Consider the following 18,487-nt stretch of genomic DNA (forward strand, 5'->3'; position numbering starts at 1 on the left):
AATGTTAGGGACCTGTCTGACGAGATAACCGTGAAGCAGGTAGGCAGGCTCATATATTGTCAATATATGCCAAGAACCTCGGATATGATGGTTGTTATCTTATAATTTAATTGTGTATGGTGCGCCTGCACCCTTGTTCCTATGATGTAATTGGATAGGAAAGTTTATGAAGTTTGTGTGAGTGGTTCTGGAATTAGATAAGCTTGCCTGAAGAGGTGAATTTTCAGGGAACGCTTGAAGGATTGGAGGGTAAGGGACAGTCTTATTGTGCGCGGGAGGGCTGTCCACAGAGTGAGTGCAGCCCAAAGAATGTCCTGCAATCATGAATAGGAGCGAATAATGAATGTGGATGAGAGATGTAGATCTTATGAAGACCAAAGAGGTTGGGTTGGGAGATATTTTGAGATAAGCGAAGATATGTATGTTGGTGTAGTTTGCTTAATGATCTTGTGTGTGAGTAAAATTATTTTTTAATGAATACGGTAAAATACAGGTAACCAATTCAGGGACTGACAGAGTGGATCCACAGATGATGACCATCTAGTGAAGAAGATTAGCCTCAAAGCTGCAGTCAGAATTGATTGTTGCGGTGAGAGTCTCTTTTTGGTAATACCAGTAAGAAGACTATTGCATTAATCAATGCAGTTTTTGCAGTCTTGTGTAAGGAATGGTCATATTTTTATGTTTTTTAGATGCAAGTAACATGATTTTGAGACAAATTGAATGTGGGGGAATAAAGGACAGTTCAGAGTCAAGGATTACACTTAGGCAGAGAGCTTGTGGGGTAAGATTAATTGTCGAGTTCTCAACAGTGATAGAGATATCAGGTTGGTAACTACAGTTGGTTGGTGGAAATATGATTAATTCTGTTTTGGAAATAATACGTTTGAGGTGGCAAGAAGACATCCAAGATAAAACTGCAGAAAATCATTCAGTGACACGGGCCAATACAGGTGGTGACAAATCTGGGGAGGATAGGTAAACTTGAGTATCATCCACGTACAGATGATACTGAAATCTGAAAGAGTTTATTAATTTTCCAAGAGATGTGGTATAGATTGAGAAAAGCAGAGGACCTAAGACTGAGCCATGCGTACTTCAACTGATAGCGGTAGAGAAGAGGAGATGGATTCAGAGAAGCGGACACTGAAAGAGTGATTAGATAGGTAGGATGAGAACTAAGAAAGGGATCTGTCCTGAATGCCTGGGGATTGTAGTGTTTATATGAGAAGATAGTGGTCAACAGCATCTAGAGCAGCAGAGAGATGTAAAAGAATCAGAAGTGAGTAATGGCCTTTAGACATAGCAGTTACCAGATTATTCACTACTTAGTCAGTGCTATCTCTGTGGAGTGTTGGGAACAAAAAACTGATTGAAGTGGGTCCAATAAGTTGTGTGTTAAGAAAGTGTATAGGCAAGTATAGGCGAGTGTATAGGTGAGTGTAGGCAAGTCTCTCAAGTAGCTTGGAGGGGCATGGGAGCTTAGAGATGGGACGATAGTAAGAGAGAGTTTGGGTCAGAATTTAGTTTTTTTCAGAATGGGAGTAATCACTGCATGCTTGAACAGGATCTATTCTATTTGATGGCTGTCAGGGTCCCGGCAGTGAGGATACTGATGCAGGAATCCCACCAGCCGTCAATGCCACCAGTTGGAATCCCAGCAAAACAAGACTATTCCCACTCATGGCTGCCCACAACACCCATACAGTGGGAATAGATCCTGTGGCAAATGCAGCAAGCCACCGAGCCTGCAGTGTTGCGAGCGTTGCAAGCCCGCAAGGGGACACTTTGCGCTCGCCCCAATGCCGGCATTCTGGCGGTTGAGATGCAGATGTCAAGATATAGACAGTTGGCATCTCACTTGCTGGTACATCATACTAATTCCACTTGAACAATGAAGGAAAGATACCAGTAGACAGAAATAGATTAAAGATTTCATTGAAGATTGGGATGAGCACAGGAGACAGAGCTTTACTTCTTTTGTGAGGGTACAGGTTCAAGAGGAGAAGTAGTAGAGTAGGAGGATGAGATGTTGTTACTGCATCTGTGGGAACAAATGAAGGGAAGAAGCCAGAGGGTTCAGATAGTGAATTGATCAGGTCACTGGCTGAGGTAGAGCACACCATTTCATTTTGTATTTTATCAATCTTGTCCTTGAAGTAGGAAGCAGGATCTTGTGCATTGACAATGGCTGGTGGGTTCTGTGAGGGAGGATTGACAAGTGATTTAAACGTATTAAGAAGCTACTTAGGGTTAGAGGCTTGAGCAGAGATGAGAGTTTGCAAATATATATTTGTTTGGTAGTGTCCAGGGCATTATGATAGTCGATTTTGTAGGTTTCTTGTTTATTAGAGTGCCACTGTTGATGTGTAGTATGATGGGTAGCTGGAGTCACTGCATCATGGGCTATTTCTAGAGTCTGGATCAGGTGTGATACAGCTGTCTCTGCAGAAGTGAATGCAGAAATAGGTGAGAGCAGTTGCTGCAGGAAGGTGGAAAGTTCTTGAAAATGAACTGTGTTAATAAATTATGTGAATGTGAGCAGGGGATTAGTAAAGGCCCATACACACTAGACGAGAAAGTAAAAGATCTCGCTCAGAAGGGCCAATCTGAGAGAGATCTTTTACTGAACATGTACAGATGTGGGAGGTCCTCGTTAATGACAGCTACGCTGCAGATGCAATTCTAATTGCGTGAGCCATGTTTCAGCTATAGCCAGCAGGTTGAGGATGTTAGATATGAAGAGGTCATGGATGGATGTTAATTTGTTACAGAGCGTGCATTCCACAAGGCACATTTTAGTGATTTGGAGGGTGATGGGAGACATGTGATGTTAATGAGGTTTGCTGGATTTACTCACACAGTAATTGGTGAAACTCACATACAAAGTCGCAGATGAAGCACAATGGAACATAGCAGGAGAAAAAGCCATGGATGCTCATATCAGAACTCTTTACACAGGTTCAGCCTGAGTTGCACACTGATGTACAAGTACCACAAGAACCAGTGGTCAGTATACTCTAACAGTGTACATAGATGTCCTTCTGTATCTTTGCAGCATTTGCTCCCACAATGCATACACAATGCCGCGGAAGGCTGCAAGCGTTTGCATCTGCGGATCTCCCATTGAAGTGGCACCTGTGAATCTCGGGAGTCGGGAGTTGTGCTGTGTACTGTACACTACGCAGAAAGTATGTAGCAGTTCACATCTGTCGTTTAGTTACTTCTGGTTGTTTTAATTATGCAAATAATATGCATATTTTGACCCAAGTCTCACAGGACTTGGGGGGTAATACTGAGTTGATCGCAGCAGCAAGTTTGTTAGCAGTTGGGCAAAACCATGTGCACTGCAGGGGGACAAATATAACATGTGCAGAGAGAGTTAGATTTGGGTGGGGTGTATTCAAACTGAAATCTAAATTGCAGTGTAAAAATAAAGCAGCCAGTATTTACCCTGCACAGAAAATAAATAACCCACCCAAATCTAACTCTCTCTGCAAATATTATATCTACCCCCCCCCTGCAGTGCACATGGTTTTGCCCAATTGCTAACAAACTTGCTGCTGCGATCAACTCAGAATTACCCCCTTGGCATGCTGAGAAGGGCATTTTAACACAGTGTGGGCAGTATTTACTAAGCATCACACTGTGTACTGCGATGCGGTATATCCCGCCACTTACCGCCTACATACTAATCGCATATGTACTAACATATGCAAATAGTATCGCAAAGGACAGCTCACTCAATATGAGCTGTCCTTTGCGAACACAAGACTTCCGAGTTTAGGATCCTTGACCCCTTCTTCACATGCACAGAGCGACCGAGCGGCCACAGGGGGTACTGGGAGGGATCCGATTAGATTCTTCTCAGGGGGAAATGTGTAAAGAAACCCATAGGCTTCTATTGGGTAATGCCACCCAAAGATGGGTGGTGTTACCTATCAGGTCCAAGCTCCAGAATGCATTGTATTACAGAGCTTGGTACATACGGGAATGCTGTAAAAACTCTAAATGGGATTTTAGTACATCCTGCCTTGTATGAGGACACATCTGTAGGTATTGTCTGAGAGACACCAGGTTCTCAGAATTCATGTAAACACACATAAGTTACATTATTCATCTTACCCTAACCTGTCATGTACTGTAAGACGATCACTGGTGGCTCTGACCAATAGTGCTAAAATGGCAATAGGAATAAATGCTAAACCAAGCTCATTTACTGCTGTTTTAAAAGTTTTAAAACCATCTTTAGGTATGCATTTAAATGCTGTGAAAGCATTCATGTATCTTAACTGCTGACCCTTTGGCGCAGATTTACTAAGGAGCGGGTTGTCACAACCGGCGGCTTGACCGATAGTTTTAAATTAAAACTATCGGTCAAGCCGCCGGTTGTGACAACCCGCTCCTTAGTAAATCTGCGCCAAAGGGTCAGCAGTTAAGATACATGAATGCTTTTACAGCATTTAAATGCATACCTAAAGATGGTAAAATATATAATGGTTTCCTATATAAAATGGTGCAAAAAGTGTCATCTCAGGATGCATTCATTGATTTATATACAGATCGATATCTGATACATCTGTTAGAACTCCATCATGAATACCACATACAGCACCGGATTGTACTAATCCTTGGAGAGTGATAAAGTGGTGATAGGTAAAGTACCAACCAATCAACCGCTGTCATTTTTTTTCCAAACACAGCCTGTAAACAGACAGTAAGGGGCTGATTGGTTGGTAATTTATCTCTCTCCATGTTATCTCTCTCCAAGCATTGATACATATGCCTCACATACAATATTTGGAAGTAGACGTTCTTCCTGTGAATTTGTGATGATAAACACCTAGATTTCCACCATGTATGTTCCTGCATCGCTGAACTGGCAGGAGACTACTGTATGAAAGTCTACAGTAGCTATTTGTCATCAGTCACTAGATATAAAGATGGATCAGATCTTTGTATGAAGGTAGATCAGATCTTTGATACACACCAGAAAATGCATACACAAGGAAGTCAGCTTATAAAACATATTTAGATAAGACCAATTAAATTACAAGGTTTGTGACCATGCTGTAGTCCATTTAAGATAGATAGATAGATAGATAGATAGATAGATAGATAGATAGATACATACGCGGTCAACTTAAGAGAGGTCTCACTGCTCTTTTTAAGATAAGAGTACTGGTCATTAATGGGTAGTTCCTCAACCGTGTCTGCATCAATGTAGCGAGGGATGCCTTCTACAGAAACATTCCACCTGCCGGAGACAAACTAAGTTATTTCTAGAGAAAACATTCAGTTATGTTCCTCCTGCATAGACAATGACTTATTCAGATCATAAACCTTTTGCTTAAATTTAGAAACCAAACATGAACCAGGTGCTGGCTGGTTAATTTTAACCTGGAGGCTGGAAAGATACAGTTCTGGCCCATTAGCAGTGACTTAAGGTATAAACTACAGATTGATTTGTCACAGGGTGAAAACCTTTTCTCTAGGCGTATGCACTGTGGGTGCAGAACCACCGGCAACACCCGAAGGTCCGCGCTGCAATGTGTATTGGTGTTCGGTAGCTGCAGCACCCAGCTACTTGTTGTAGTTTCATATAGAATGGTAGCCGGGTAGCGCTGTAGCTTGTCATGCACATGCTGTTGCTCTTCTGGCTTCCCGCTGTTGTAGCGTGTAATGTAAGGTAAAGTTGTCATAATGGGGGCTCTACCTGGCAAGATGTGTATCAGGAGCTCTACCTTGCATTATGTGAGCTCTATCTGGCAAAATGTGGGCTCTACCTGGCATAATGTAGGCTCTACCAGGCATAATGTAGGCTCTACCAGGCATAATGTAGGCTCTGCCACGCATAATTTGTATCAAGGGCACTACTTGGCATAATGTGGGCTCTGGCTGGCATAGTGTGTATCAGGGGCTCTATCTGGCATAACGTGGCATAATGTGAGCTCTACCTGGCAAGATGTGTATCAGGGGCTCTACCTGGCATAATGTAAGCTCTACCAGGAATAATGTAGGCTCTACCATGCATAATGTGTATTGAGGCTCTACCTGGCATAATGTGTATCGGGGCTCTACCTGGCATAATGTGTATAAGGGCCTCTACTGTGTGGTGTAATGTGTGTAAGGGGTACTACTGTGCCATGTAATGTGATTTGGTACTATTCCGTGGCTATGTCCCTTCCCCATAAAGACATGCCCCTATATTTTTGGTACGCAAACTGTCCCTATTTTAAATATGGTGGAAGAGGGGGCACCAATTATTTTTCTGGAACAGGGCAACAAAATATCTAGTTTCGGCACTGCTTGTTAATAAGGTTACCGCCATCAATAACAATAACACACACTGGTGAACTGAACAGACGCTTAAAAAAATGCTTAAGTTTTGGAATAAAGTATTTCTTCCTGTGCAGTACTGTCTATATTATTATTACTACTACTACTACTACTACTACTACTACTATTATTACTACTACTACTACTATTACTATTATTACTACTACTACTACTACTACTACTACTACTACTACTATTATTATTATTGTTACTTTATCAAAAAAAGCTACTTGTTAATTATATAGATGTCACTGTAGCTCACAGGTGGGATATTTAAAAACAGCAATTAGTATAAAGTGGAAAAATAGGCATTGTGCTGGAGAGTTCTAGGGCCTGATTCTGAGATGCAAGCAGTGTTGGACGCAGTGCAGAATTTTAATTTTACTGCGCATGCATCCCTATTGTATGAATGAGACTCACGGTCACAGAAGTGTTTTGAAATGTATTGTGCATTACTGGGCAGTGACAGGGAAATAGCTAAACAGAGACAAGGAGATGTACCATCGCATGGGAGTGTTATGGCAGAGTTGCAGGCATGTTGCTAAATCATAGTAGCTAACTTCCTGGTCAGCACAGAGGGAGTAAGTGTGGGGCTGTGGCCTGTATTAGGAGGCGGCACATGTGCATGCTGGGAGCAAGGCTGTTTGCATACCCTCCAACATTTTACACATAAAAATCGGTACAAATTAGAAAAGGGCCACGCCCCTTTTCTTATACTTTCAATGGAAGTTTGGAGAGCCAAAAATTGGTACAGACCATAAAAAAGGTACCATACCTGTTAAAAAAGGTACAGTTGGAGGGTATGTGTTTGTGGCATCATGGCCACACACCCCGTCATGTCATGGCCACACACAAGGGTGTAGCTACCATAGGTGCAGGCAGTGCAGCTGCTATGGGGCCCAGAGCTGAGAGAAGCCCACCTTCCCTTTCAAAGTTACATGTGTTATACACTTTTTTCACCATTAGGTGGTACGTAGGGATCCTTTCAAACTTTTTCCTAGGGGCCTGCAATATATCTAGGTATGCCCCTGGACCTGCTCATTGTAGTGTGGTATAAAATGAACTGGAGGGCATTTCAATGTTATATAATATGAACCGGGGCACTGTAATGAGGCACAATATGAACGGGGAGCACTATATATCATTATGTGAACTGGGGGTACTGTGCGGCATAATGTGTACTGGCAGCTCTGAAATGTGACATAGGGTAAACTTAAGCACTACTGCCATTCATAAAAGAAACTAGGGCACTATTATAGGGCATAACATTAACAGCTGGTACAGAGAAGTGTCTATCTAGAAGCATTGGGATGGGGGCCCCTTCAAAATGTTGCTATTGGGCCCACAAAGTTATGCCTATGCCCCTGGCCACACCACTGATTAACCTTGATCAGGGATGGACTGGGGCTCTAAAACATCTCTGGCATATTATCAGCAGCACGCACGCACAACAAGGGGGTGCAGTCACAGCTCACAGGGTGTGGCAACAAATCATGGGGCCTGGCAGCGCAGCATTCCCCCCAGACGTCTCCTGCTGCATTAGCATATTAGCTGTGCAATATCGTACAACTCTGAATAAGTCCTGTAGTCAGCGGCGTTTCTAGAAAGGAGGGGACCCGTGTGCAGACTCCGTTTGTGGGCCCCCTCCTCTCCTGTAAACGTCACCGCTGCTGTCCGACACTGTCAGCGCTGAGACTCTGGCACAGTGCCAGAGTCTACAGCGCATGCGCAGGACTCCGAAAAATGGCCGCCGTGCCATTTTTTCGGAGTCCTGCAGATGCGCTTTAGACTCTGCCACTGTGAAGGAGTCTCTAGCACTCAGTGCGCTAGCAGCGGTGGTGACAGCTACAGGAGAGGAGGGGACCCACATGTAGTCACAAATGGATGCCGGAAAGGTGACTATAGCAAAGCTATGATTATGTTCCCAGACATGCGGGGCAGTGTCAGACCGGGGCGTGTAGGGCCCACCGGGGGAATGCAGTGGTAGGGGCCCATGTTAGGGGTGTGGCCAGTCTGCAGAGGGGGTGTGGCCTGCTACCTCATTGGTTTGACTAACCATTAGAGAGTGCAACGTCTGGGCCCCTTCATAAATATATACAGTAAATTCAGCTGCTGCATGCATGATAATGTACCAGATTAATAACAGCAATGCACTGTAGAAAATACACCATAGTCCAGTATAAGGTAACATATGTATAATGTATAATTCAAGTGCACAGTCTGGAACCTGATCCTTAGAGCAGAAGGTGGGCCCCTAGGCAGTAGGGCCCACCAGTGGTTTTCCCTGTATCCCTGTGGGACAGTCCAAGCCTGATGCAGGGGAACGCCCAGCACAGGGCTAGCCCTCCCCCCCCTTCCCGCACAAGTGCAAAAGCATCTCACAGCGGCGATGCTTTTGTACTTGTTGAGTAACTCCTGGCCATCTCAGCTCCTGCAGCTGACCGGGAGTCGCTCGTCGCTGCCATTGGTCACAGCGGCTGCGTGTGATGTCACGCAGCCGCTGCGCCCCCCCTCGCACGGTCCGGCCACGCCTGTCTTGCCCGGACAGCGCCCCCAAAATGCCGGCCAAATGCTGCTGTGCCGCCCCCTCCCGCCCAGCGACCGCCTTTGCCTGTCAATCAGGCAGAGGCGATCATGCGCCGCAGTTTCCGACCCGATTGCTGCGCTGCAAAAAACTGCAGTGAGCGTTCGGATCGGAATGACCCCCATAGCTCCTAAATCTGATTGTTTCCATTCTTTAAATTGCTGTAGACAAATGCCAAATGTATTAATTATTAGCTATAGGCCCTCATTCCGAGTTGTTCGCTCGCTAGCTGCTTTTAGCAGCATTGCACACGCTAGGCCGCCGCCCTCTGGGGGTGTATCTTAGCTTAGCAGAATAGCGAACGAAAGAGTAGCAGAATTGCGATTAAATAATTCTTAGCAGTTTCTGAGTAGCTCGAGACTTACTCCTACACTGCGATCAGCTCAGCCCGTTTCGTTCCTGGTTTGACATCACAAACACGCCCTGCGTTCAGCCAGCCACTCCCCCGTTTCTCCAGACACTCCCGCTTTTCATCCTGGCACGCATGCGTTTTTCCGCACACTCCCAGAAAACGGTCAGTTTCCGCCCAGAAACACCCACTTCTTGTCAATCACACTCCGATCACTTCAACGATGAAAATTCTCAGTTCGGACGTGAGTAAATCTACAAAGTTTTGGCACGTGCCCCCCCCCCCCCCCCCCCTATCATTTTTAATAGATTTTTTGTATTGGTATTTTTTTTTGAACTGGCTGCGCCGCTGCGCGCACCCACTCGCGGCACCCGACATGTCCCCGCTCCCCTGTCAGCTACTGCACATGTGTTCCTACTCCCTGGACAAATGTGACCTGCAGTCAGTGCAGAGGAGCTGAGCAGGAGGAGGAACTTCCTAGATCTAGCCCGCCGCCGCCGCTGAGAGACAGCGCACCGCCGCCGCCCACCGCCGATGCCCGCCATTGCTGAGGGTCAGCACCCAGGAACAGTGCACAGCAGCGCAAGGGTCCGGGACAGCAGCCGCCAGCACCGCCCACCAAGCAAGAAGACGACGCCTGCCTGACTGACCCTGCTTTCTGCTGGTGAGCTGTCTTTTGTTGGGGGGGGGGTGACCTGGGGAGGGAGAGAATGGTGCTGCTGCCTGCTGTGAGCAGTCTATTGCTGGGAGGGGGGTGACCTGGGGAGGGAGAATGGTGCTGCTGTGAGCAGTCATTTGCTGGGGGGGGGAAAGTGGGGGTGACCTGGGGAGGGAGAATGGTGCTGCTGTGAGCACTTTGAGCACATTGAGCACTTGACCACACCCCCTCACACAATTGGTCACACCCACTGAAACTTGGTCACGCCCACTCCACTTCTTACTCCACCCCTACTTGATAGCACAACCACTTATGGTGTCCTCCTTGTAATTTTTTTCTGGATCCACCCCTGGACAGCAGGTATATAAAACATCACTGCATATACATTGGTCACTCACTTGTGTGTAGATCTCTGCCTCTCCAGTTCCTCTTTCCGTTGTTGCTGGAGAACAGGGGGAGTATTCCCAGATAATATGACGCCTGAAACAGAGAACAGGTCATACTATAACAATACCCTCTATTTTATACTGTAGTGAACCTGGTGATTAGGGGTTGATATTAAGCATGTGGACAGTTGAGCTATGTGACTCCATAAGAGAAAGTCCACCCATGGTCCTTCCTAAATAGAGTACAAGTGCACTCTAATTATTACCCATATAATGTTTAGCACTGTATGCTAATATTGATTTTATATAGTTTGTAGGGGGTTTATAATGCATTGAGTATAGCCAGATCTCTAGCTGTATCCAGGTCACATAACAAAAAAATCAAAAAAATCATGGTCCTTGAGAAAAACGCGTATCTTCCTGTTATCTGCCCTCCACTATTTTGGTATATAACATGACACTTTAGATAGCAAAATACCTTTTTATTCCACTTGTAATACATTTAAAATGCTATATAAAGTATTATATCATGTACAGTACCACTCGCATTGGCATGTCATGATAACCCAGGCAGCATTAGCCAATACGAATAAACTACAGCTATGAAATCTTCATCATACCCTTCCCCTCTGGGATCTCCACAGTCGTTGGACCACATATCCACTTATAGAAAGGAAACTGGTAGAGCTGACCACTGGGACTGGTCACATCAACATAGCGGCATTGCCAATTATCCACATTAAAAGTCCTGTATTTCTCTATGGACAGCCGGACCAGCAGGAGCTCTCCAAGATCTTTCTCAGTGTCAACTTCAAAATCAGTCACCTGGAAAAGCAGAGTGGTGTCTGAGAAACTGAGGGGTTCATGCAAATCAGACACATTTGCACCTTGAACATACAGTATGTAGGAAAAAGAGAATTTACAACCACATATGCTCAGTTAGGTAATACATTGCTTGACAGCTTTACTAGAAATCTGAAAGTTGCATCATTCTATTTCTACAGAATATAACAGTAATATAATTACAGATCATATTTGTATCTATATAATAATGCACTGGTCTGCCCTGGACTGGCATGCTTAGTGGGAATGGGGGATCTACCAATGACTCCCACTTCTGCGATGGATGCAAACCATAGCACACCTCCCAACGTGACCCTCTCTAAGAGGGACAGAATGCTCTGCTCCTGGACTTCCCTCTTAATTTATGAAAGTCATCACCTGTGGGGAAGCACCTTTCTTATCATTTAACCTGTTCAATACAGGTAATGGCAATCATAGATTAAGAGGAAAGTCCAGAAGCAGAGCATTTTGTCACTCCTGGGTAGTGATGTGCATCGGACATTTTTCGTGTTTTGTGTTTTGGTTTTGGATTCGGTTCCGCGGCCGTGTTTTGGATTCGGACGCGTTTTGGCAAAACCTCACCGAATTTTTTTTGTCAGATTCGGGTGTGTTTTGGATTCGGATGTTTTTTTCAAAAAACCCTAAAAAACAGCTTAAATCATAGAATTTGGGGGTCATTTTGATCCCATAGTATTATTAACCTCAATTACCATAATTTCCACTCATTTCCAGTCTATTCTGAACACCTCACACCTCACAATATTATTTTTAGTCCTACAATTTGCACCGAGGTCGCTGGATGGCTAAGCTAAGCGACACAAGTGGCCGACACAAACACCTGGCCCATCTAGAAGTGGCACTGCAGTGTCAGGCAGGATGGCACTTCAAAAAAATTGTCCCCAAACAGCACATGATGCAAAGACAAAAAGAGGCGCACCACAGGTATAGAATGTAGATGGATAGTATACTTAATGACGACACAGAGGTAGGCACAGCAGTGGCCTTCCGTATCGTACTGCTATATATAGTATACTGGTGGTCACTGTGTCAGCAAACTGCAAAACTAAAATGCACCACAGGTATAGAATGTAGATGGATAGTATACTTAATGACGACACAGAGGTAGGCACAGCAGTGGCCTTCCGTATCGTACTGCTATATATAGTATATTGGTGGTCACTGTGTCAGCAAACTGCAAAACTAAAATGCACCACAGGTATAGAATGTAGATGGATAGTATACTTAATGACGACAAAGAGGTAGGCACAGCAGTGGCCTTCCGTATCGTACTGCTATATATAGTATACTGGTGGTCACTGTGTCAGCAAACTGCAAAACTAAAATGCACCACAGGTATAGAATGTAGATGGATAGTATACTTAATGACGACACAGAGGTAGGCACAGCAGTGGCCTTCCGTATCGTACTGCTATATATAGTATAGTGGTGGTCACTGTGTCAGCAAACTGCAATACTAAAATGCACCACAGGTATAGAATGTAGATGGATAGTATACTTAATGACGACACAGAGGTAGGCACAGCAGTGGCCTTCCGTATCGTACTGCTATATATAGTATACTGGTGGTCACTGTGTCAGCAAACTGCAAAACTAAAATGCACCACAGGTATAGAATGTAGATGGATAGTATACTTAATGACGACACAGAGGTAGGCACAGCAGTGGCCTTCCGTATCGTACTGCTATATATAGTATACTGGTGGTCACTGTGTCAGCAAACTGCAAAACTAAAATGCACCACAGGTATAGAATGGAGATGGATAGTATACCTAATGACGACACAGAGGTAGGCACAGCAGTGGCCTTCCATATCGTACTGCTATATTATAGTATACTGGTGGTCACTGTGTCAGCAAACTGCAAAACTAAAATGCACCACAGGTATAGAATGTAGATGGATAGTATACTTAATGACGACACAGAGGTAGGCACAGCAGTGGCCTTCCGTATCGTACTGCTATATATAGTATACTGGTGGTCACTGTGTCAGCAAATTGCAAAACTAAAATGCACCAAAGGTATAGAATGTAGATGGATAATATACTTAGAGGTAGGCACAGCAGTGGCCTTCCGTATCGTACTGCTATATATAGTATACTGGTGGTCACTGGTCTGCAAAACTCTGCACTGTACTCCTCCTATATAATATTAATTATACTGGTGGTCCCCAGTCCCCACAATAAAGCAGCACACTGAGCACAGATATGGAGTGTTTTTCAGGCAGACAACGTATACTGGTGGTCACTGTCAGCAAAACTCTGCACTGTACTCCTGCTATATAATACAGCTGCTCCGCAGTCCCCACAATTAAGCAGTGTGAGCACAGATATATTATGCAGCACACTGAGCACAGATATGGAGCGTTTTTTTCAGGCAGAGAACGGATAAAACTGGTGGTCACTGATCAGCAAAACTCTGCACTGTACTCCTCCTAACAGCTGCTCCCCAGTCCTCCCCACAATTAAGCAATAAAGCAATCAAGTTCAACAATAAACGGAGAGGACGCCAGCCACGTCCTCTCCCTATCATCTCCAATGCACGAGTGAAAATGGCGGCGACGCGCGGCTGCTTATATAGAATCCGAATCTCGCAAGAATCCGACAGCGGGATGATGACGTTCGGGCGCGCTCGGGTTAGCCGAGCAAGGCGGGAAGGTTCGAACCTGCCTCTGACCCGTGTAAAATGGGTGAAGTTCGGGGGGGTTCGGTTTCCGAGAAACCGAACCCGCTCATCACTACTCCTGGGGAGGGTCATGTTGGGAGGTATGCCATAGTGGATTTTAATGGTAACAGAAGTCTAGGGGCAGTATCAATAATGCACTATGGTCTGCCCTGAGGCTGACATGCTCAGACTGAGGAGGGAAACTACATACCTCCCAACATGACCCTCTCCAGGAGGGACAGAACGCTCTGCTCCTGGACTTCCCTCTTAATTTATGATTGCCATCACCTGTGCTGAAACACCTTTCTTTATTCATTTACCTGTTCAAAACAGGTTCTGGCAATCACAAATTAAGAAAAAAGCCCAGAAGCAGAGCATTGTGTCCCTCCTGGAGAGGGTCATGTTGGGAGGTATGAAACTACCAACAGCTCCCACTGCTGCTGCAACAAATGGACAGGGCAGCCCATAGCAGATTACATAGGGTAAGAGCAGTCTGGGGGTGGAAATATAAGTGAAAATATATTTATTGTAACTCGAGATGTGCGGCGGACACTTTTCATGTTTTGTGTTTTGGTTTTGGATCTGGATCCCCACTCGTGTTTTGGATCTGGATTGGTTTTGCCAAAACCACCCATCGGGTTTTGGTTTTGGATCTGGATGATTTTTGGAAAAAATATAAAAACAGCTAAAATCACAGAATATGGGGGTAATTTTTATCATATGGTATTATTAACCTCAATAACATTAATTTCCACTAATTTCCAGTCTATTCTGAACACCTCCCAATATTGATTTTAGGCCAAAGGTTGCACCGAGGTCGCTGGATGACTAAGCTAAGCGACACAAGTGGGCGGCACAAACACTTAGCCCATATAGGAGTGGCACTGCAGTGGCAAACAGGAGCGCAGTTTTAAAAACTAGGCCCCAAACAGCACATAATGCAAAGAAACAAAAGAGGCGCACAAGGTCGCTGGATGACTATGCTAAGCAACACAAGTGGGCAGAACAAACATGTGGCCCATCTAGGAGTGGCACTGCAGTGGCAGACAGGATGGCAGTTTTAAAAACTAGGCCCCAAAGAGCACATCATGCAGAGAAAAAAAAAAGAGGTGCAAGATGGAATTGTCCTTGCACCCTGCCACCCACCCTTATGTTGTATAAACAGGACATGCACACTTTAACAAACCAGTCCTTTCAGCAACAGGGTCTGCCACACGACTGTGGCTGATATGATTGGTATGTTTGGGCCCCAACAAAAAAAGAAGCAATTAATCCCCCCACCAAAAAAGAAGCAATTCATCTCTCATTGCACAAACTGGCTCTACAGAGGCAAGATGTCGTCCTCATCCTCCAATTCCTCACCCCTTTCAGTGTGTATGTCCTCATCCTCACAGAGTATTAATTCATCCCCACTGGAAGCCACCATCACAGGTTCCTGTATACTTTCTGGAGGCAATTGCTGGTAAAGGTCTTCCTGGAGGAATTTATAATTAATTTTGATGATCATCTTTTCCACATTTTGTAGAAGTAACCTCCTACGCCAATCGCTGACAAGGTTACCGGCTGCATTAAACACTCTTTCTGAGTACACACTGGAGGAAGGGCAACTTAGGTAAAATAAAGCCAGTTTGTGCAAAGGCCTCCAAATTGCCTTTTTTTTCCTGCCAGCATACATACCGACTGTCTGACATGCCTACTTGAATGCTGTCACTGATAGAATCCTCCACCATTCTTTCAATGGTAACAGCATCATATGCAGTGACAGTAGACATGCCAGTAATTGTTGGCAGGTCCTTCAGTCCAGACCGGATGTCGACACTTGCTCCTGACTGTCCTGCATCAGCGCCAGCAGGTGGGCTCAGAAATGTTATCCTTTCCCTTGCAGTCTCAGTCTCGGGATAAAATGAAGAAGGAGCTGTTGACAGGTCATGTTCCGCCTGAGTTGACAATTTTCTCACCAGCAGGTCTTTGAACCTCTGCAGACTTGTGTCTGCCAGAAAGAGAGATACAATGTAGGCTTTAAACCTAGGATCGAGCACGGTGGCCAAAATGTAGTGCTCTGATTTTAACAGATTGACCACCCTTGAATCCTGGCAAAGCGAATGAAGGGCCCCATCCACAAGTCCCACATACTTAGCGGAATCGCTCCGTCTTTGCTCCTCCTTCAATTTCTCCAGCTGCTTCTGCAAAAGCCTGATGAGGGGAATGACCTGACTCAAGCTAGCAGTGTCTGAACTGACTTCACGTGTGGCAAGTTCAAGGGTTGGAGAACCTTGCACAAGACAGAAATCATTCTCCACTGCTCTTCAGTCAGGTGCATTCCCCCTCCTTTGCCTATATTGTAGGTGGATGTATAGGCTTGAATGGCCTTTTGCTGCTCCTCCATCCTCTGAAGCATATAGCGTGTTGAATTCCACCTTGTTACCATCTCTTGCTTCAGTTTATGGCAGGGCTGGTTCAGGAGTGTTTGCTGGTGCTCCAGTCTTCTGCACGCAGTGGCAGAATGTCAAAAGTGGCCCGCAATTTTTCGGGCCACCGACAGCATCTCCAGTAAACCCGTGTAATTTTACAAAAAAAAACTGCACTACCAAATTAATTTTATGTGCAAAACATGGGCGGTGCTGGAATTTGCCCAGTTGTAATGCACGCAAAATTTTGGTGACATAGTCAGATATCACAAAACCCCAGGAGAGTCTAAGTGGGGTAAGCCATTGTGCGATGATGTCCCTCAGTTTCCGTAAAAGGTTGCCAGTGATGTGCCTCTTATGGAAACGGGTGATACACAGCGTTGCCTGCATAGCAACGAGTTGGCGTTTGTGAGATGCTGCTACTGGTGCTGTTGCTGTTGTTGCTGGAGGCAATACATCTACCCAGTGGGCTGTCACAGTCATGTAGTCTTTAGTTTACCCTGCTCCACTTGTACACATGTCTGCATTTTTCATGACACTGAGGACACTTTTCTTAATGTCCCTGTACAGTCCGGGAATTGCTTGCCTAGTGAAGTGAAATCAAGACGGGATTTGGTACCAGGGACACAGTACGTCCATCAACTGTCTAAATCCTACTGCACTAATGGCGGATACCGGACGCATGTCTAACACCAGCATAGTTGTTATGGCCTCAGTAATCCGTTTTGCAACAGGGTGACTGCTGTCATATTTCATCTTCCTCGCAAAGGAATGTTGGACAGTCAATTGCTTAGTTGAAGTAGTACAAGTGGTCTTCCGACTTCCCCTCTGGGATGACCATCGACTCCCAGTAGCAACAACAGCAGCGGCAGTAGGGATACTACTCAAGGATCCTCTGGAGGAATTCCCGGTTAGGAGAGGACTTGTCAGTCATGCCAGTGACATGGCCTGCAGGACTACTTACATTCCTGACTAAGGAGGAAATTGACGTTGAGGGAGTTGGTGGTGTGGCTTGCATGAGCTTTGGTACAACAGGAAGAAGGGATTTAGGTGTCAGTGGACTGCTTATGCTCTTAACCAAAGTTTATGAACTTAACAATGACTTCTGATGAATGAGCTGCAGGTGACGTATAAGGGAGGATGTTCCTAGGTGGTTAACGTCCTTTCTGCTACTTATTACAGATTGACAAAGGCAACACACGGCTTTACATCTGTTGTCCGGATTTGTTGAGAAATAATTCCACACCGAAGAGGTGGCTTTTTTGGTATTTTGGCCAGGCATGACAATGGGCTTTATCATCCCATGGACAACAACTGTCTCCACTGGTGCCTTATTCAAACAAACCACATCACCATCAGAATCCTCATCGTCAACTGCCTCCTCAGCGCCAGCTACACCTATATCCTCCTCATCCTGGTGTACGTTTACAGTGACATCCTCAATCTCAATATCAGCAACTGGACTGGCAGTGCTCCTCCCAGCACTTGTAGGGGGCGTGCAAATTGTGGGTGGAGCCTCCTCTTTCATAGTTACATAGTTTGTGAGGTTGAAAAGAGGCAAAATGCCCATCGGGTTCAACCTGTATTCTGTGTTAAGCTGTTCATATTTATAATGCACCTGCTGAAGTAATGGTTTATTACCAATTGACAACTATGATTCTTACCACTCCCAGATATTAATGTCACTATGTTAAATGCTATATCCCTGGATACTTTTCCAGTTAAAAATTTGTCCAATCCATTTTTAAATGCATTTACAGAGTCTGCCATTATTACCTTCTCCGGCAGTGAGTTTCAAATCTTTATTGTGCTCACCTTGAAGAACCCTTTCCTACGTTGTGTACAGAATTTTCTCTCCTCCTATCCTATACAGAGTTCTTTTAATAAACAAATCCCCTGATAACTCCTTGTAATGACCCTTTACATATTTGAAGATATTAATAATGTCTCTTCTTAGATGCCTCTTTTCTAGTGTATACATATATATTTAACCTAGTAAGCCTTTCCTCGTACTCCAGTGTCTCTAACCCTTTAATCAATTTAGTAGCTCGCCTTTGAACTCTTTCTAGTTCCCAATATCTTTTTTATAATATGGTGCCCAAAATTGAACACAATATTCAAGACGTGGACGTACCAATAATTTGTACAGTGACAGGATGTATTACATCCTTGTCCCTTGCTCAATGCCCCGCTTTATGAACGCAAGCACTGTACTTGCCTTTTTTGCTGCATTTTGAC

At 44.8% G+C, this 18,487-nt stretch overlaps 1 protein-coding gene across 1 annotated transcript in view; it reads right to left on the reverse strand.

Moving 5' to 3' along the window:
• LOC135001428 (hydroperoxide isomerase ALOXE3-like) overlaps window positions 1-18,487 on the reverse strand; it is a 122,900-nt gene that overhangs the window by 86,873 nt on the left and 17,540 nt on the right. The window contains exons 2-4 of the mRNA XM_063951581.1: window positions 10,937-11,141; window positions 10,329-10,410; window positions 5,135-5,257 (exon numbers count right to left, since the gene is read on the reverse strand). Of these exons, the coding sequence (XP_063807651.1) occupies window positions 5,135-5,257; window positions 10,329-10,410; window positions 10,937-11,141 (410 nt within the window). The remainder of the gene's footprint in view (window positions 1-5,134; window positions 5,258-10,328; window positions 10,411-10,936; window positions 11,142-18,487) is intronic.

The sequence above is a fragment of the Pseudophryne corroboree genome, chromosome 2, assembly GCF_028390025.1.
Source record: "Pseudophryne corroboree isolate aPseCor3 chromosome 2, aPseCor3.hap2, whole genome shotgun sequence".
NCBI lineage: Eukaryota > Metazoa > Chordata > Amphibia > Anura > Myobatrachidae > Pseudophryne > Pseudophryne corroboree.